Raw genomic sequence first — 21,922 nt, 5'->3', positions numbered from 1 at the left:
TGGAAAACATCTGACCTATCTTAGGTTGTGGCACAGACCTTCAAGGGAAGCGGTAGACGTCCTATTGTTTAAAACTAGACTTCACAAAACTCTTGCAAAATCTACTATGTGAGAAGCAATCTTGCATTGGTAGGGTGATAAGAGACTCCCTGGTAATGCTTTGGTGCTAAGGGAAGAATCAAGGTCCAAGAGTCAGCTTTAACGCTGAACTTGAAAATAAGAAGATCTAGATTTGCCAAGATATGCAACTCGGTAGCCCACATCAATGCCACAACCCTCACACGGGCATGAATCACCATGCATCGATTAATGCAAGAGGCTTAATGCTGAATTTCTTATACAATGCTCTGTGTTCCCTCATGCTGCCACAACACCTCAACCAGATTTGCAGCTATAACTAAATCATCTGATCACACCACTTCTGTGATGTGCTTCTTTCATTACCACCTAATGTATCAAAATCACTGATTTTGCAGTTGTTAGCTTTACCTATGAAGCACTCCAAGGTCTTGGCGTACTTTATTTATTAGATCTCCTATCCACCATCATAGCTGTCATGCTAATGAGGCATGTGTTACCACCTTATCTTTTTGAACCGTGTCACAAAACTCAATTCTCCACTTGTGTGGGAGGAGCTAAAGTCCAAGTCCTGTGCTGCCATGGCTGAATGATTTGTAATAATACATATAATGATACAGAGCCTAATACCACAGCAAAACACGCACTGACAATAATAAGTAACATGCATATAAGGGACACAGGATTATATATAGCACCTATCATCTGATAATTCCACAATGCTTTACAACACTAATGTAATAAATCTCACATTTCCTGTGCGGTAAGTTGTTATTACAATACACCCATTTTAAAGATGGGGAAACTAAAGCAATGAGAAGTTAAGTGATTTGCTCACAGCTGAATGAGGAATAGTGGCTGAGACAGAAATAGATCCCAGGTCTATGGGATGCTGGGATGACAAAACAAAGCTCAGAACAAGCCCAGAATGAACAGGAGATTCTGAGTAAATAGCTGCTAGCTGTCTGCAGTCAACAACCCTGCTAGATAGCATAAGGGCCATAAGGGTGGATAAGTGTACAGGGTGAAACAAGTACCACAGGGGTTCCTCTGCTTAATGAGCCTATCCCCTATCCCCTTGCCACATCTCATAGGGCCTCCAGTTTAATTTCCAGGTACTGCCACTCTCCTGAGGGGCTATAGACTAGGAACTATATGAAGTAGTGACCAAGTCCCAGCTCCACTTTCTTACACTGAGTAGTACCTTATCAGTAGAAATACTACTGACTGAGTGATACTCAACGTGAATCGTTTTCAACCTTTCCAGACTAGTGTACTCCTCTCAAGAATCTGCTTTGTCTTGTGTACACTAAGTTTCACCTCACTTAAAATCTCAGGCTTTGGCTTCAGCCCCATGCAACGGGGCTCAGGCTTTGACTTTCTGCCCTGGGCCCCAGCGAGTCTAACATTGGACCCGGCGACCCCATTAAAATAAACTCACCCACAGTTTGAGAACCACTGATAAAGTATATAGAGCAGTATAAACAAATCTGTATGAAATGTTAGTTTGTACTGACTTCGCTAGTGCTTTTTATGTTGTCTGTTGTATAACTAGACAAATATCTAAATGAGTTGATGTACCCCCTGGAAGACCTCTGTGTATCCCCAGGGGTACACATACTCCTGGTTGAGAACCACTGCTCAGCGTGAGGAAAGGCAGCAGAATCAGGATTAAATGCTTAAAGTAAGATGGATTCTCTTGGTTTCAATGTTGCTTATCAGTTAATTGTTATATAACCCCATCAGAGCTTACAGTACTTTGGTATATTTTGTAAACAAGAATGCAATGTATTAAATGCCTGGCTTACATCAGTTACATCAGTTTCAGCTTTATGATGTAGATTGGTTCTTTTGTGTTACATTTCTCTGCTTTTTAGTAAGTTTAATTATAAAAGAGGCAGAAGGGAAACTATCCCCCATGAATTGCCACAAAGGACCTAATGGTGATATTACAGCAGGGATGCCCAAACTTTGTGACACTGAGGGCTACCTCAACAATGCCAGGAACTGAGGGCCACCCCTATTTTAAACATGAATGCACTTTTTAAATCGTTAGTAAGAATCCATGAGCTACAGCTTGGACACGCCTCCATCAGAGTACAGTGCATGCATAATAACAATGTGTTTTCATCCAAAGATAGCAAAGATGGCTAACTTTGCAACAATGGTTAACTGTTATTCTCATTTTACAGATGGGCAATGTCACAGAGCAGTTAGGTGACTTGCCCCAGGTCACAAAGGAAACTGGGAATAGCACCTGTGTCTCCTGATTCATATTCCCACGCTTTAACCATTACAAGATTTTGTGGATTTTAAATCAATGCCAATCAGAAGAACATAAAAACATAAGAACGGCCGTACTGGGTCAGACCAAAGGTCCATCCAGCCCAGTATCCTGCCTACCGACAGTGACCAATGCCAGGTGCCTCAGACTGCGCACTGTGTGAAGAACTTCCTTTTATTTGTTTTAAACCTGCGTAGACTTCATCAGTTAAGACTGAGCCGGTCACAACATGTCTTCCAATCTTCTCTCGCTCTGGCCATCCTTCGCCATGCTTGTCCATATCTCCTTGTTAGGAAATCATCCTACCTCTTTGGAGGCCGACCGTGTGGCCGTTTCAGTTCTCGCCGATACCACTCAGATATAGCTGTGGTCCATCTGTTGTCACTGAGTTGGGCCACATGTGCCGCCCACCACATTTTGCTGAGCCTGCTTTCGACAACAACGTCTCACACTCCAGACTGCTGCCTAATTATTTCATTGGGGATGCGATCACGGAGCGAAATGCCCAAAAATGTTCGTTCCATTGCCCTCTGTGTGACAGACAGTTGATGTTCTTCAGTCTTCATCAGTAACCATGTTTCGCTGCCATATAGCATCGCTGGAAGCACGATCGAGTTAAAAAGATTTGCACGAGTTGTTTTGCTGATCTTTCCTTGGAGGATGTCCCTGATGTCGTTGAATGCTCACCATCCAGCTTTTTTTCTGCGCAACAATTCGCCTTTCTGATCGTGGCACATGTTGACTTCCTGGCCCAAATAAACGTATTTGTCGACCTCTTGGATCTGCTCTCCTCCAAGAGTTATTTGGGTTCTTGGCAGAACATCCAATCTCATATATTTAGTTTTCAGCTGGTTCATTTTTAATCTGACTACTTTTCGCGTTCAGTTCTTTAAGCATTCTCTCAAGCTGAACTGTATTTTCGGCTATCAGCACCATATCATCTGCGAACCTGAGATGGTTTAGCCGCTCGCTGTTGATATTAATCCTGCCTTTCAGGTCTGCTCGTCGAAAGACCAATTCAAGACAGGCTGTGAATAATTTTGGTGAAACTGTATCTCCTTTTTCATACCTTTCTCGATGGGGATTCGGAGGGGAGTATCGAACAGCGATATATCTGTGCTGCAGCCAGAATTCGCTTCCTTTCATAATGTGATATATTTTGCGCTGACGCCCTGTTCTGAAAGAGCTTCAAGAAAGGTGTTAGTCTCCACGCTATCAAACGCCTTCTCGTAGTCCACGAAGGCAATGCACAAAAGGGAACTTGTATTCCCTTGAACGCTCTAGTAGTTGGTTTAGAGTGAAGATGTGGTCTATCGTGCTATAATTTCTTCAAAAACCCGCCTGCTCTCTAGGTTGCTGTTCATTGTTTTAAACCTGCTGCCCATTAATTTCATTTGGTGGCACCTAGTTCTTATATTATGGGAACAAGTAAATAACTTTTCCTTATTCACTGTCTCCACACTCATGATTTTATATACCTCTATCATATCCCCCCTTAGTCTCCTCTTTTCCAAACTGAAAAGTCCTAGCCTCTTTAATCTCTCCTAATATGGGACCCGTTCCAAACCCCTAATCATTTTAGTTGCCCTTTTCTGAACTTTTTCTAATGCCAGTATATCTTTTTTGAGATGAGGAGACCACATCTGTACGCAGTATTCAAGATGTGGGCGTACCATGGATCATTAGTCAAAGAGACAATAACAACTTATTCAGAGGCATTTAGGGTCTTCAGTGTAATTACAGATGATGAGAATTAAAAACAAACGAACACAAACCCTGCTAACCCTTCAAACATTTTACACACTGCAAGACAAATGGTTGCTTACATGAGGCATGTATACTTATGCTTGCAGTCCTCAAAGGCTTAACCCAACTGACTCTTAAGGAACTGTGACAATCTATCGTATAACTCCTTCCTAGATTAAAGGTATCTTCTGTGCCATGCATGGGGAAACTCCTTCCTAGATTAAAGGTATCTTCTGTGCCATGCATGGGGACTATGAACGTGGTCCTGCTGTTATATACATGGGTGACTATTGCCCTGTCTCTTGACAAAAACTACCACAGTGCTTGCACCCAGGCACACATAGTAAGTAACTTTAAGAGATACAGTGTGGTTCCCATGGGTATACCTAGGAGAATCACTGTGCTCACGTCAGTGTTCCAGAAATGATCCTCCAAACACTCTGCAGCCGTAGGAGCCATTTTTCCAATGAACTGTTTCAAATGGGTTAACTTTCCGCCTTCCCCTCCTCTTCTCCACAAACACCCCTGTGAAGATTCATCCTTGATATGTAAAGATATCCCTGTTTTATTTGGGGATTTCTTAACTGGAGAGACAGCCACATGAAGGTCTTCAAGCTGCGGGTTGAGATTAGTAGTGTGTCATAATACATATGGCAAATGATAGTGCAAACCACAGAAAATAATAGAAAGGAGGGGAAGATACATCCCCTGAGGCTGGGAAGTTATTGGATGTTTAGTTCTACGGAACAGATAGTTTGCAGGGAAAGCTATTCCTGGCTTCCTCTCTCTTACAAATCAATCAGTGGCCTATAATAGCTAGCAAATTTCAGTTTATAAATAAAGTTCAAATGGCTCAGAGTCATTTTAAAATGGAGGCGTATGCCTTGAAAACAACTAATGGAGGAAGGTATCAAAAACTTTGAATTCCTTCCCAACCGGAGATCAATTTCACTATAAAAACATGATGCAGCTGTGAGTGTATAGTCACCAAACTCCTCACCGTATTTTATAATACTTTGCCGTTCTATAGTGGCTTTTATTTGAAGGTCTCAAAGAGCTTTATGATGACTCTGCCAGGTGTAGAGAACACACAACCCAATGGGAGTTGAGAACACACAACAACCCCTAGGAGGCCCTTAACCCATTCAGGTTTAGGCTTAGACATGTTAAATAACACAGTAATATTTGTAGGGTTACCATACGTCCAGATTTTCCCAGACATGTCCGGCTTTTTGGTTCTCAAATCTCTGTCCGGGGGGAATTGCCAAAAAGCCGACCATGTCCGGGAAAATGCTGGCATCCCTGCCCCAGTCCCCTGCTTACCTGAGCGGCTCCGGCAGGCTGCGAGCTGCAGGTGGATTCCCCACTGCGGCTGCTGCTGCTCCCCCCAGACACCTCAGCTCTGTGTAGCTGAAGAGCCGAGCTGCCCGAGCGCTACCGGCTTCACGGTTTGCCGGGCAGCCCCCAGACCTCCAGACCCACTGCGCCCCTGGCCGGGCGCTTCCCCAGCGCAGCCAGAGCCCGGGAGGGGAAGCGCCCGGCTGGGGGCGCAGGGTCTGGAGATCTGGGGGCTGCCCGGCAAACCGTGAAGCCGGTAGCGCTCGGGCAGCTGTTTCGCATGTCTGGGAGGGAGGAGGGGGAATGCGGGGCGCTCAGGGGAGGGGACGGAGTTGGGGTGGGGACTTTGGGGAAGGGGCAGAATTGGGCGGGGACTTTGGGGAAGGGACGGAGTTGGGGCAGGGCCGGGCGCGGGGAAGGGGCGGGGCCAGGGCCCCGTGGAGTGTCCTCTTCTTTAAAACCTTAAATATGGTAACCCTAATATTTGGTACTTGTATAGGTGCCTTCCATCCAAGAATTTGGAAACATTTACAAAAACGATAATCTAGCCTCTTAAGGGCCCTGTGATTGGGAGTAAAGAGACATGGAGTCTGATTCACCTCTCATTCTGACCAGTGTAAACCAGAGGGAGCTTCAATGATGTTAACTGAGTTATACTGCTGTAAAAGGAGTGTGAGAAGAGAATCATAGAATCATAGAATATCAGAGTTGGAAGGGACCTCAAGAGGTCATCTAGTCCAACCCCCTGCTCAAAGCAGGACCAATTCCCAGCTAAATCATCCCAGCCAGGGCTTTGTCAAGCCGGGCCTTAAAAACCTCCAAGGAGGGAGACTCCACCACCTCCCTAGGTAACGCATTCCAGTGTTTCACCACCCTCCTAGTGAAATAGTTTTTCCTGATATCCAACCTGGACCTCCCCCACTGCAACTTGAGACCATTGCTCCTTGTTCTGTCATCTCCCACCACTGAGAACAGCCGAGCTCCATCCTCTTTGGAACCCCCCTTCAGGTAGTTGAAGGCTGCTATCAAATCCCCCCTCATTCTTCTCTTCTGGAGACTAAACAATCCCAGTTCCCTCAGCCTCTCCTCATAAGTCATGTGCTCCAGACCCCTAATCATTTTTGTTGCCCTCCACTGGACAAATCAAGCCCATGGATTATGTTCCCCGTCCTGCAACTGACTTGCCATGTTCTCATTGTACAGATGAAGAAACTGAGGTACAGATTGTTTAAGGGAAGTGACTTGCCCAAGATCACACAGGAAGTCTTGTGGCACAGCCAGATATGGATCTCAGATGACTTGTGACTCCCAGTGCTCTGCTCCAACCACTAGAAAACACTGCCTTCTCTTTATTGCCCTTCTGCAGCTGTTCAGAGAAGGACCTTCCAATGAGATCTATTCTACTTTGAGCCGTGTTTTGTGTTAGTCAGGCGTCTCCCAGCAATCTCTTTCTACGAGCATGACCTGATGTAGGTCAAAACACTGATGATCTTGTGGTGACTAAGTAACAAATGGGCAATTCATTAATATTTCATTTTCTTTAATACCGTAGCGATTAATTCCGTCTTTGGAGTGAAATGTTATTGAGCATTTAATTGTTACACGTTCAAAGAAATGAAGCAGTTTTTGAATATAGACAAACATCAAAGCCAAAACACTGCTATTTTTGTTTGTGCTCTGATATTTTAAGCCATCAAATAGGGTTGTTTTTTTTTTAATTTTGTAAACAAAATTTTTTCTTCTGAGATGAGACCCTACACAGCTTGTCAAGTTTCAGCCCACAATTAATTTTTACTGCAGATATAAACCTGTGAAAGCAGAGATTTTTAATGAAAATGCTGACATAACTTTAACTATACCAATGCTGCTGTAATGCTCAGGTTACTAGGAATATTTCTGCTGCCAATTCAGTTTAACAAATCTGAATGCATATAATTTGTTCCAGTTGTGTTTCCTCTGAGTGGGACTCCGTCGTGTACACATTTCAATCTGGCTTGTGTTAAAACAAGAAAAACAACCCCACTCCTCTGTAAATTTACTTACACAGAGATACAGTTTTATCACAGCTACAGTGCTACAAATCTGCTTTAACTGTTTCAGTGTGTTTCTTTACTAGTCTGGATAGATCTCATTTTACTGCTCCCCTACATTGAATGTGACAGTCATAACTTTCTTCTTATTCTATTAGTGATGTTTAGTATCAGCAGGAAAACAACCTTCCGTTCATTCAGCATTCCAGGTTGTTCACTCTGGACCAAACCCTCTTTTTGTTGATGACACATTGACTTCAGTGGGGTCAGGATTTGACCCTCGCTACAATAGGGGCCTGATCCAAAACCTCATGAAGTCAACCAAAAGCCTTCCACTGACTTCAGTGAGATTTGGATCAGGCCCTAGAGCATATGAGCTGAGTGTGTTGCCTCTTATTTTTGGCTCATACTTAAGCCAAACAACTGCCAGTTTTAAACAAGTCATCTCATTATACAAACCTAACACACAGGACAACCTTAAGCAAAAGCAAGGCAAGCGGCCACTTAGGGCTTCATGTCCTATAAAAGCTCTGCAGCTCACAAGCTAGCCTTGTCCTAATCATTCTCCATTGGTAGCAGGCGTGGAATGGGAGGAAAAACTCAACAGGAAAGGCTCTATCCTCTTCTCCCCCTTTGATAGGGGGACTGGAGAAGGAAAGAACTCATGATCTGATCCTCCCCATTCCTGGCAGTTTACGGCCCTTCTCTTGATTGAAGGAAGAATGGTCTTATGATAAAGACAAATGGTGGGAATCAAGAGGCTTTGCTTCTCTGCAACTCGTTTACTGTGCATTTTTTAGCAGATCACTTAGGCCCAACATTTTCAGATGTGTCTACCAATCTGGGGTGCCTTCAGTGAAGTAACTGAGCAATGGAGATGTTCAGTAACACTAGTAATCGAGCCCAAAGTGCCTCAGGTTAGATATGCAACAGCAGAAGTGCTCAAAATTAGTGTCTATAGTTAGTCAAAATATTTTGAATGGGATGGGGCAAACACCCTCTTTGTTTCTACATCAACTTTTTGTGGCAAAAATAATTTTTTGAAAATGTTCACTATTTTTTTTAATCTATCTTATTTAAAATGTTTATTGAAATTTTCAAAAAAGTTGCATTTAAATTTTGAAATAAAATGTTTGGGAACAAAACCTATCATGTGACTACGCTGACCAAAAATAATTATTAAAATATATTTCTTATTTCAAAAATGGAAAATGATAAATTAAAAAATGAGAGAAAACATATTTTTCACAATAAATAAAAATTAAAACAGTAAAGAAAATTATTCAAACATTTTTGTAGGTTTTTTTTTTTTTTTACCAGCTCTCTTCATGATGCTTTAAAAAGTGCTGGCTTCCTGTTCCTCACTTTCCCATCTTATGAGATCATGATTCGTATGCATCCGAAGAAGTGGGCTGTAGTCCACGAAAGCTTATGCTCTAATAAATTTGTTAGTCTCTAAGGTGCCACAAGTACTCCTGTTCTTCTTTTTATCATGAATCAAGTTTACTTCACAGAGATGCTGGGAGATTAATTTAAATATATATTTCTAAAGGGCACTGAGATCCTTTCATGTAAGCTGCTATATAGTATTCATTTTATTTTGAATACATGTAATGCAGTGGGAAACACTGGAATACCAGGACATACTGCCTGTTCACTCACTATGAGGACAGAGAATGGACTCTACATTAGTAGGTCTTTTTTGAGAGGGGAAATCTAGTTTTTACATGAAAGAAGATTTAATATAATGTGGATTTATTATTAATAATTAGATTGCAAAATATAAATTACTATTTACATTATCAAAGTCCTCAAAAGTTCTCTCATTCTCATTCAAATCCCTCAACATTCACTACTTCTGAGAGTCTCGTAAAGTACAATTATTTTTTAAATCCTTTAATTATTCCTTTATTTTGGGTTCCCCACTGAATGTTGTTTTCTTTGCGACTATCTTTTAAACCAGGATTCTGGTTTAAAACACTTAAGCACATGGTTAAAAAGATGGGTGTTTGACTTCAATGGAACATGCTTAAATTTAAGCACACGTCTCTATCTGCAAGAGACACAAGACCTGATTCAAAACAGACTGAAGTCAATAGGAGTCTTTCAGTTGTCTTCAGTAGGCTTTGGATCAGGTACCATGGGGCAGGGACTGTCTGTATATTTGTCATTAGCACAGCCCCAAACACATTGATGAATCTAAACATATAATGAAAAATAATGATCATAATCACAGATGCATCTGAAGCTGTGATCTCCTTGGAGCAGAGAATCTGTTGTATTTCTGTTTGGAAAGTGCCTTACACATCTTGGGTGCTAAAAGAAACAAATAATAAATAAATAATATAATAATGATAATAAAAGACTTTTCTGTCTTTAACTAATATGATCCTCAGGAAGAGTTCCTCAGCTGGCATAAATTGGCTTCACTGACTTCAATAAAGCTACACCACTTTGCGCCAGCGGAGGATCTAAGAAGCCATGAGTGAGGTTGAAATGAATTACCCCTTTAGCTTGCACGTGTGAGGGACTTGGCTGGCTGGCTGTAGCAGGGGCTAAGGAAATATGTTTGAGGGAGCAGGGGAGAGGGACTGGGGAGGTAAATTAGAGATGGAAACAAGTTTTCTGATCTTTAGCACCTCAGTGATAAACACTGCAGATAAATACACTCTATGGCCTTGTCTACACTGGCAAGTTTCTGTGCAGTAAAGCAGCTTTGAGCGGTGTAACTCCCGAGGTGTACACACTGCCAAGCCACTTAGTGCGCAGAAACTGTGCAGTTGCAGCGCTGTAAAAAAACCACCCTGATGAGAGGTGTACAGCTTTCTGCGCCGGGCTATAGCGCTGCAGTGCCCGTGTAGACACCCTGGTCGATTACAGTGCTATGATTGGCCTCCAGGAGGTGTCCCACAATGCCTGTTCTCGCCTCTCTGGTTATCGGTTTGAATTCTACTGCCCTGCCCTCAGGTGACCAACCGTGAGCCCCACCCCTCAAATTCCTTTGGAATTTTCAAAGTCCCCTTCCTGTTTGCTCAGTGATGCGGGTAGTGGTCTCAGCGCATCTTTCCAGGTGGCCCTGCCTGCTCCACGCACCAGGCAATCCCCAGCTGCTGGACCTCATCAACATTTGGGGTGAGGAGGCTGTCCAGTCCCAGCTGCGTTTCAGCCGTAGAAATTATGATACCTACGGACAGATTTAACGATGCATGACAGAAAGGGGCCATGACCGGGACACACTGCAATGCAGGGTCAAAGTGAAGGAGCTCCGGAACGCCTACCACAAGGCGCAGGAGGCAAACCGCCGCTCCGGTGTTGCACCCACAAACTGCCAGTTCTACAAAGAGCTGGACATGCTACTTGGTAGCAACCGCACCTCCATTGCGAAGGCCATTGTGGATACTTAGGTGGCTCACGTGCCAGTCGAGAGTGGACCAAGCCAGGAGAAGATCTTGGACGAGGAGGGGGATGGGGACCCACAGGCAGAGGATGACTCAGAGGCCAGAGATGCATGCAGCCAGGATCTCTTCTCTACCCCAGAGGAGGCTACCCAGTCACAGCTGTCAGAGCTTGGCGAAGCGCGAACAGGAGAGGAGGCCCCTGGTAAGTGGCTTTGATTTTGGGAATCGCTGAAGCGAGTTGTTGGAGGCAGGAGGGTTACAGAAAGCAGCCTTGTGTCTATATGATGCGCGTACCACCACATGCCTAGTCTGAATGGCGGAACAGGGTGACTTTCTGCGTGATGTCAAGATGCATTGTGCGGCCGAAAACCAAGAACTGAAGGAGTGGCAGGACAGCGAGAAGAGGGACCGAAAGGAGAATGCTGCGCACCAGAATGAAGCCAAAGAGCGGCTCTTAAACATTATGGAGTGCCAAGTGGACACGCTCCAGGTGATACTAGCACTGCAAACTGAGCAGCTCCGTGCCCGCCCTCCCCTGCAGCCGCTGTCGCAAAACTCTTTCCCATGTGCCCCCCAGACACCGCCAACACACTCTTATTAAACTCCTGGCTCCAGTCTGTACCCGCTGCATTCCACTCCTACCCCGTCACAGACCAGCACTGCGGACTCTCAGTACCCACTGCACTCAACGCCCGTCCCTGTGCAGCTTAGCCCTGCTGAACTACAGTACCTGCTCCATTGTACTCTAGAGGACAAGGTTGCATATGATACCTGGACATAGACAAATCTTTAACCGTCCTGGGACCCCACCTCCTACTGGGACCCTCCCTTCCCTCATCCTCCACAGTGCTGATGTGTTTTTTTGTTTGCCTTTCTCCTCCGGTTGTTGTTTTTTAATAAAAGGATTGTTTTGGTTTGAAAGCAATCTTTATTCCATTAACTGAAAGCAAACTGAGCCCTGTGAAGCAACAGGCAATTTTCTTAAACCTTCCCAGTGCATCATCTGCACCAATCACAGTCATCTCCTAGCATTACAAGCACTGCACTCCCGAGCATAGCAACAAATATTAGTGGATTTCAGCTTCAAATTTCTTCCTCAAGGCCCCACGCTGTGCCCCTCTAATAGCCCTGGTCTCTGGCTGTTCAAATTCAGCCTCCAGACGCTGAGCCTCAGCGATCCAGCTCTGAGTGAAGCTTTCACCCTTCCCTTCACAAATATTATGGAGCATACAGCACGCAGCTATAAGCATAGGAATATTGTCATTGGCCAGGTCAAGCCTCCCATTTAGGCAGCACCAACGGGCCTTTAAACGGCCAAAAGCACACTCAACAGTCATTCTGCACTTGCTCAACCTGTTGTTGAACCATTCCTTGCTGCTGTCAACTTGCCCCGTGTATGGCATTAAGGGATAGGCGGGATCTCACAGGATCACAATGGGCATTTTGACTTCCCCTACGGTGATCTTCTGGTCCAGGAAGAAAGTCTCTGCCTGCAGCTCCTTGCACAGGCCAGTGTTCCGAAAGATGCGTGCGTCATGCAACTTTCAAGACCAGCCTTTGTTAATGTCCGTGAAATGCCCACGGTGATCCACAAGCATCTGGAGAACCATAGAGAAATACCCCTTCCGATTAATGTACTCGGTGGCTAGGTGGTCTGGTGCCAGAATTGGAATTTGCGTGCTATCTATCGCCCCTCCACAGTTAGGGAAGCCCATTTGTTCAAAGCCACCCACAATGTCACTCACATTGCCCAGAGTCAAGGTCTTTCAGAGCAGGATACAATTAATGGCCCAGCACACTTCCATCAACACGCGTCCAACAGTCAACTTTCCAACTCCGAACTGGTCAGCAACCGATCGGTAGCAGTCTGGAGTAGCCAGCTGCCACAGTGCAATCACCACACGCTTCTCCAGCGACAGGGCAGCTCTCATTCTTGTGTCTTTGCGCCGCAGGGCTGGGGCGAGCTCATCACACAGTCCCATGAATGTGGCTTTCCTCATCCAAAAGTTCTGGAGCCACTGCTCATCATCCCAAATGTGCATGACGATATGACTCCACCACTCAATCCTTGTTTCCCAAGCCTAGAAGCAGCGTTCCACTGTGGTCAGCACTTCCGTTAATGCCACAAGCAATCTTGTGTTGTAGCTACGGAGAGTGGCGAGTTCAATGTTGAACTCCTCTTGCCTTTGTAGTTTAAGGAATAACTCCACTGCCACTTGTGACATGTTAGTGAGAGCAAGCAGCATATTGGTCAACAGTGCGGGATCCATTCCTGCAGACCGAAGAGGCAGGGCGCGCAGTACACAAACCTTTGAAAGATGGCACCAAATGCGGACGGAAGCGCAGGGATTGCTGGGATGCGAAGCAATCCATCACGGGGCATTGGAACAGGAACCAGGATGCGCCGCGCCCCCCTCCGCCTTCCCACAACTCTTAGCGGCAGAAGAGGAAGAGCTGGTCTGTGGGATAGCTGCTCAGAGTGCACCGCTCCGAATACCGCTGCAACTGCGGCAAGTGTGAACACGCTATTGCGCAGGCAGCTGACAGTGTGAACACACAACAGCAGTGTCCCTTCAGCGCTCTCTGAGCGGCGCTGTAACTCTGCCAGTGTAGACATACCCGAAGGGTTACACTGAGTGAACTCTTCACACTGCACTTCGGCCCAGAAAAGGCAAGCGGCTCGGAGGGATGGGAAAACAAAGCTTTGTGGCAGCATGTGAAGCCACTCCGGTCTCTATTCCCGCAGTTCAAAGTGACCAAAGGGTAGGCTTTAGGAAAGTGTTATCACTGTAAAGTGACCCAGCACCTAGCTTAGACAGAAGAATCGGAAAGGGGGAGCAAATTAATCTTAAGTAAAACTGGGGGACCTACAGGAACTGAGACAGCTGGTGAGGGGAAGAGCATCGGTTTTCTTGTAACTGTCTAAAGAGAAAAAAACATTTTTGCCATTGATTTGAAGGAGAGGAGGCTTGTAGGGCCTGATCCAAATCCCACTGAAGTCAATGGAAAGCGTTCCATTGATTTCAATTGGAACTGCCCCAGTCCCTCAGTCTCTGACCCTAAAAGACTAACACATATACTTAACGTTATGTTGTGAACAGTCTCGTTGACTTCAATGATTGCAAAATCTTGCTGAGGCAGGGACTGTGTTGTCTATGCCTTGCACAGCACTGAATGCAGTGTTGGCATTAAAGGTATAATAACATTGTGCCAGAGTGAATCCTACCCTTAGCTTTTCTAGGATTTTTCTATGACTCTTCTACATTCATCTTGGGTGACCTAGGCAGATGGTGTGATGTCGCTATTTGTGAAGTAACGTCCTCAGTGACAGCAAATGAAACAAGACTGGTGCAAAGGAGTGGGCAGTAAGGACAAGCAGCATTGCAAACAGTGATGTACTAATAGTCAGGAAGCATTCAAAAAGTCATTTGGGTCTAAATTTTCAATAGTGGCCTGGAAGGCCCTGATCCTGTAAATTATTCCAACAGATGGACTTCTGAGCCCGCACAGCGCCCCAATGACTTCATGGGGGGCGCTCTACAGGCACACAGACCCATGTGGGCTACCTTTCAGGATCGGGGCCTAATTCTGGATAACCATCTTTAGACCCCTGCTATTCTCATTGACTTCCACTGGAGTTGTACGTGCTCTGTCCCATGATCCCTAAAGCTTAGGACCCAGACAGTGAGAGGCTCAAAATCAGAGGTGACTTTAAAAAATGTGGACCCCCATCTTAGTTCCTGAACAGATGTGGCAGGTTATGCAGATGTTTTTTCTCTTGTATCCTCATCTGTCCTTCCTATCTGCCTAGGTGGCTTTATATAACTCATAAAAACAAAAAACCTAAAGATATCTAAAGATGTCCAGTGGTTAGGGAGTTGGAAGACCCAGGTTTAATTCCCTGCTCTGCAACAGGCTTCCTGTGTAACCTTGGGCAAGTCACTTAGATTCAGATTTTTAAAGCTATTTAGACATTGCTGCACTTAGCATTGCAACGCCTAACTGATTTAGGAGCCTAAATCTCATGAGATCAAGGATCCTAAATCAGTTAGGTGTTGCAATGCTGAGCACAGCAAACCCTAAATAATGTTAAAAATGTGGGCCTTAGTTTCTCTGTACCTCAGTTCCCCATTATCTGTAAAGTGGGGATAATGGCTTTTCCCCACCTCAGAGTGGTGTTGTGAAGATAAACAGAATAAAGATTACAAGGGCCTCAGATACTATAGTTATGTGGGCCATAAAAGTACCACAGATAGATAGATTTCCGACTATGGTATCTCATAATGTTCCTCTTTGCTTGTTAGGCAGCATGTCGGTGTAGTTGATTTTTCTTAGATTGTCATAAAGGTATTTGAGATACCTTAAAGGGGCCTGATTTTCAAGAAGTGCTGACCACCCAACACTATCCAAAAATCAGGATCTTTTATGGTCTCTCAAGTTGGGCACCCAAAAATTGAGGCACCCAAAATCACCAGTCACTTTCAAAAATATGGCTGAAAAGATTATAGGAATCTGGGAGTTCACATGAATAAGAAGCAAAGTGAAAAGTGATTTTGATTTTGAAAATTCCTTCTGTTATTAGATTTTTATTAATAACAGAGATATGGGGTTACGCTTTGATTTTAATTAGAAAAGATGGGTTTGCAATATATGGAGCACAAAAATAAAATGTTGAAGAAAGAAAATCTGTGGGTCTTTACCTACTACTTTAGTTCTTCAATATTAATTTGAAATTTTAGTTTAACATTTTCCCCCAAAATACTACTACATTAGTACCTTTTTCGATGGAGTGAAACTCAGATAAAGAATAGTCTAATGTATCTTCAAAAATATCTTTTGTTCCATGTGCATTATATTTGCAATTTACATGGGGATTTGGAACAGCAGCTCCATGGGAGTTACTTACTTTGGATGGACTCCTCTAAAGCTGAGTTTACACAGCTGTGGAAAGAAAACCTAGCAGGGATCAATTAAAAAGTGCAACACAAATCCTTAGGCAGGCATTCCCAGGCAGTCCTGCTGTTGAGACAGCCACTATACACAGAGAATGAGTGCTCTAACTGTATTAAACTTAGTCCTAACCAAAATAAGCTTTTACTAATTTTCCCCATTTAGGGGACATAAAGAGCTGCCTTTGTCATTTAAAGTCTATGCTGACTAAGCCTCATAGAAACAGAACTTTAAGGAACCAAGGCAATTAAATCCATTTAGAGAGGTCAGAAGAGCCTTAGCATTTTAGACATGATGGACTTGTATGGTCTGTGCTTCTCATTCAGGTGAACTCCCAGATTATGGGCTGATAGGATGCATAATAAGTCAATGAGGCTTTCAAAGGTCACCTTTGTTTTTTGCTGATAGCAGAGTGATGGTGACATCGTAGCGGGTCACAAATGTGCTGGATTTACCTGCACCTCTCATTACTGAACAACTCGAGTCACCAAGCAAATGAGACCCCAGACACACTGTCTCTGTGTGGGACATATTTATTACCAACCTGCAGAATTTTTACACACAAAGAAGGCCCTGGGGAATGTAAAGCCTCGACAAACTGATGCAAGGAGAGGAGGAGTATAAATAAGCAGACAGCTGAAGAGCCTAAAGTCTCACTAACTCACCAGCACATCAATAATACAATAATGTCATCAACTCACTGTAGACTCTGAACAATGCTTTTTCTGTTGTTCAGTTAATTAGTAAAAGAAGAGATTAAGGGGTTTAATCGCTCTCTCTCTCTACCTGGAGAGGGTGTCGAGACAGATAGATGGACAGATAGATAGACTATGATCACATAAGAATTACTGGTTTCAGAGTAGCAGCCGTGTTAGTCTGTATCCGCAAAAAGAAGAACAGGAGTACTTGTGGCACCTTAGAGACTAACAAATTTATTAGAGCATAAGCTTTCGTGGACTGCATCCGAAGAAGTGGGCTGTAGTCCACGAAAGCTTATGCTCTAATAAATTTGTTAGTCTCTAAGGTGCCACAAGTACTCCTGTTCTTCTTTTTATAAGAATTACTGAGGATGTTAGTTTGGGCAGCTTTTGTCTCCAACCACCATTCACTGTGTTACTGTGAACACTAAAGGGTCATCCACACCAGTGCAAACTTGACTATACTAGTGACTGAAGGGAGGTAGGAGGATATGAATTTTAAGCAGTTTCCTGAATGAATGCAACACTGTATTTTCCCACCGTTCTCCTTATGATGACAATTCACGGAAGATAACCTTCTCCACTGAAAAACCCTGAAGGAAAGTTAGTTTTTACCATAGCAAATGCAAGAAAGAGAAGAAAGAGGAAGCTGAGGAGGGGAGGAATTAATTCAATGTCAAACTTTTCCCTTTCCTTTGAAATAACACCATATTAGGAAACCTTCTTAAAAGCTCAACTGAAATGGGGCTAAGTTGTTACCAGATGCTGTAAACCTCTCTCACTTTTTTTTTTTTTTTTTTTGGTAGATGTCTGTGAATGGCTTCACCCCCATAAATCAAACCTTCCTGCAATTATCACTCTGACTGGACAGCAGTGGGCTGACTGGCCATTGTTGTTTCCCGGCTGGTATCTGCACTACATCAGGTTGCACTGTCCTTGATAAATTTAACATTGCTTTATCAATGAGCTTTGTCTCCCTTTTTACAAGTCATTGTCTTTAGGATGCGAAGTTGTAAAGCAAATCATTTTATTTCCTTTGCATTCCTTTACATCCTCATCCTTTTAGTGGGATCCCTTTCCTGGGTGGCTCCCACTGAGATAAGTGGGAGTTGGAAGCATTCAGTACCTAGTGGAATAGGGTCCTGTTGCTGCTTTTGTATGTTGCCCTTAGGAAATTTATCAAGGCTACCTGCAGAAATTTGGATCCATAACATATTTCTGGCCTGTGCGTGTGAAGGTAACGTGCTCATGTCACTTGTCACAACTCATATTTGGGTTAAAACATGCAGGCTGAGGCTTTAGACGTTAGTTTTTACATCTGTACTCTCATAATGCAGCCACTGAGAATGTCTCGCATCTGTACCAATCTGACAGTGGCAGGCCCAGCGAAACCATAAAAGCAGACCCAATTAAAAGTTTCTCATCGACTTGGAAGTCCTTCAGGACACAGTCCCCTGGCCTGTTTACAATTCAATCAAAGTAAACATTTCATAAAGCCCGAATTGCATCTGATCGCCGAACTGGTCATCTGAAAGGAAACGTTCCTGACATCCACGCACAGAACTTACACAGAAAGTTTTACAGACTGCCTGACATGCTGTCCCGCAGCGAAAACACTAACGGGAAGTTGTGTGACATTTCAGCAGGGCTGCCTCAACCACAATTAAAATTTCAGAGCTGGGCTCAGGTGCTGTCTCAAGTTAGGTGATTTGTTCTAACCAGCACAGCAATGCTTCGTGCAGCAGAGATACCAGGACACAATTCACAGGAAACACAAGGAGTTTACAACAACACACATAGTGGCTGTAAAACTGAAGCAGAAAGTCATCAAACACATGGTGAATTACTATTCAAAGTCCAGGAGACAAACCAAACCTGCATCCTACAGGCCCACACACAACTCGTAAGACAAGCAAGCAGTAAAGTAGGTAGAGAGAATAACTCACCATTGGCAGGTACACAGAGGTTTCCAGAGCCACTTTTAACTAAGAATGAATTAGGGACAAACTCTTCCTCAGAGTCAGAGTCCTGGGTTGGCTGGGCCACACCATTGCCTAGCAACCTTCTCTGGCTCTCATTGGCCGCAGGGGTAGGGGGAGGGGAAGGGGACTGCTCAATAGGGGTTGATGAAGCAGATGAACAATGCAAAGGAGGACCTGTGAACCACAAACACAAACACAGACAGAAAAATAAAAATTTATAAGGCACACAAGGAAAATCAACAGAAAACATGCACAGTGGGGGGCGGGGGGGACTTTCAAAAACAGGACATACTGCACATATTTATTAACATATCTGTGTAAATATGCACGGTGTGTGAATTTACACACTGCATATGCATGTCTATATATTTATGTATATATATATATATATACACACACTTAAATATGAATATGTTGTACAGTGTGCTTCTTATAAATCCTGTAATTTCCAATCTAATGTAGAACGAATGTCTCTAATGAAATGTACACTATCAACAAATTTAACCTTTTTTTAAAGTTTTACTAAATTTATCACTAGATATGCTTTTGTGATTTCTTAATTATTCAGAACCGTTCTTGGTTTGGATGTAATCATTCCTCTGTACTGTTTATAACCCAAAGCACCCTTACTCACATGAGTAAAGGGGGGCAGGACAGACTCAAATGCTGCAGTGATGTGCTAGTACATGTCAGCACGCCAATGAAACTGACTAGCAGCAGGCTAGAATACAAATAAATCCAGACAGTATAATTTCATGAAGTCAAGAGAGTGGCAGTATAATAAGTAGTATTTATATTGGGCCACTCCTGACTCAGGGAAAGCTCCTATTGACCTCAAAAGAAGTTAGATTGGGCCCAAAGTGAGTATTTAGGCCCCAATTCTGCAAATACACTGCAAAGAGTTTGCAGGATCTGCATCTTAATACTTAACGACAGCAAAACTATTTCAAGCAGATTTTCAAACAAAACTATCAAATCAAAAATCCCAAGTGACTAAAAGAAAGGCTGTTATATTTATTCAAGCCTGATGTCTGAATATGTGCAGTACATCACTAAAAACAGAGGGAATATAAACACAAACATATAATAAGTTAAAATACAGGACAATGCATTTAACACTGATTTTTTTCCTTGAAACACATCCTATGAAAGTAATAATGATAAATCTGTCACACTTTCCAAATACTGAAAAATCACCATGAGAAATCCATGAAAATTACTCAGTGCTGAAAAATCAGCATGGAAACTCAGTCAAACTTTCTAAAAAAAAAAAGTTTTTTAAAAGCTTTACTTGACCATAACAAAAATACATGCCACATGGTTGCACAGTATTTCTTATTAAACATAATGTTGTTTGCAGTGTTGCTGTAGCTGTATTGGTACTAGGATATTAGAGAGACAAGGTGGGTGAGGTAATATCTTTTACTGGACCAACTTCTGTTGGTGAAAGAGACCAGGTTTTGAGCTACGCAGAGCTCTGCTTCAGGTCTGAGAAAGGTACTCAGCGTGTCACAGCTAAATACAAGGTGAAACAGATTGTTTAGCACAGTGGTCCCCAACCGGTGGCGGGCGCCGGATGACTAGCTGCCAAAGAGCGCGGCCGCCGGAGAAGCAGCCGCTGAAATGCCACCGAGAAGCGGCAATGTCAAGAAGCGTTGCCGCCGAAATGCCGCCGAGAAGCAGCGTCATCAAAAGGGTCGCCGCCGAAATGCCGCCAAGAAGCAGTGGCATTTCGACGGCGACACTTCTTTACGTTGCCGCTTCTCAGCGGCATTTCGGCAGCTGCTTCTCCGGAGGCCGCACTCCTTGGCGGCGGGGCGCTCCCTTGTCAATAGGCGGGCGCACCTGGCGCCTGCGGGCACCGCGTTGGGGACCACTGGTTTAGCATAAGTAGTTAACATATTCTAAAGGACTTTTCAGTATGAAGTGGCTTGTTAACACCCCTGCAGTCACAGGACCAAAAAGGGGGGTTAATGGGTTACAGATTGTTGTCATAAGCCATAAATCCATGATTTTTAGTGAATAGCAAAGTTATGAATTTAAGTTCCCAGGCTCATCATTTGAAAGTGCTGTGCAGGTTTCCTTTGAGGACAAGGACTGGGAAGTCAGATATGGAGTGATCCTTTTGTGAAAGTGTTCACTGATGGGTGATATGCTGTTTTTGTCTTTTATCCTTTTTCTGTTTGAGTTCATTTGAGAGTATAATGATTCTCTGGTCTCACCCAGGTAACACTAATATGCCTCCAACTCTCTTCACTATGCCTAGGTCAGGCAGCACACGTTGAACATATCATTATATCTAGAGCCCAATAAGACTGACCAGTAGGCATAATGATCTGAAAAGAAGTCCTAAATTCAAAATGTCAACATTTTTGTCAGTTTATGTCAGATGGTTTATGTTATATATATAAATACACATACGTATAAAATTATACTACACACACACACACTATATATATATACTGCAGTTCATTAGATTTTATTTTCTCTGATACTAGTGAAAAGAAAAACGTGAGGAACCCCCCCTTGACAGTACTGATTTTAATCATCTGCCCCCTTACGGCTTTCACACTAAACTTTCCACAGACTTCAATGGGAGTTACACGTGCCTTAAGCGGTACATGATCAGACCTTTAATATGAAAGATTCAACTGAAATCATGCAGCAATTTGCAGGTCACCGGCTGTGTGTCCTGGAAAACCCCATCTTATGCATATGGATGCAACAGAGGATTCTACAAGCTACAGGATGAAGATGCATACCAGTCATTTACACCCATAGCAGCATGACTTGTTATACAGGGCATATAACCACTTCATATTACACATAGCAACAACTGTTATGTATGTAAGTCAAACATATCTGACAGCCTCATTAAAGAGAATTATCTACATTTAATAAATACAATTTGATTCAGTAATACAAATAAATAAATAATCTAACAAAAATAAAGCAAGAAAGAAATCCAAGATATAAGGGTAAATCCTGCCCACTTTCTCACCCAAGTAATCCCATTAAAGCCAATGGGATTACGTGCCCTGAGTAAAGCGGGCAGGATTTGGCCCATATGCTTTCATTCTGGCAGCCAGAGCAAAATTTCTAATTGATTGGTACAAAACGAATCCACAGCAACACTGGGTTGCTATGGAACCAGAGCATGTAGGCCAAGTCTGTCTGCAACATGTGCTATTTCTCCCTCAAAAAATGATAAAACAGAAGGACTAGATAACCATTCATTACGCACATTCTTGCAATTTGGAAACGAACAGAAAAATAAAACCATATTCCAACTATGGGCCCCTTGGCACCAATTTATAACAATCCCATATATCCTCTTGTATTGAATAGTCAAATTATGCTCTTTGGATTTGAGGCAGGAACAATGTAATTTGAATAGTTCTGTATGAGTGGTATGTTA

General features: G+C 43.4%; 1 protein-coding gene across 12 annotated transcripts in view; it reads right to left on the bottom strand.

The window, feature by feature from the left end:
- The window catches only part of TENM4 (teneurin transmembrane protein 4), a 763,612-nt gene that overhangs the window by 308,518 nt on the left and 433,172 nt on the right, over window positions 1-21,922 (bottom strand). For 8 of the 12 annotated variants that reach the window (XM_065595842.1, XM_065595866.1, XM_065595862.1 and 5 more), the window contains one exon: window positions 18,469-18,678. The exons of the other annotated variants lie outside the window; for them this stretch is intronic. In XM_065595842.1, coding sequence (XP_065451914.1) covers window positions 18,469-18,678 — 210 coding nt within the window. The remainder of the gene's footprint in view (window positions 1-18,468; window positions 18,679-21,922) is intronic. 12 annotated transcript variants of the gene reach the window in all.

This window comes from Chrysemys picta, chromosome 1 (genome assembly GCF_011386835.1).
Source record: "Chrysemys picta bellii isolate R12L10 chromosome 1, ASM1138683v2, whole genome shotgun sequence".
NCBI classification, from domain to species: Eukaryota; Metazoa; Chordata; order Testudines; family Emydidae; genus Chrysemys; species Chrysemys picta.
The sequence above is the reverse complement of the archived record's forward strand: the minus strand, read 5'-3'. Positions and strand labels throughout refer to the sequence as shown.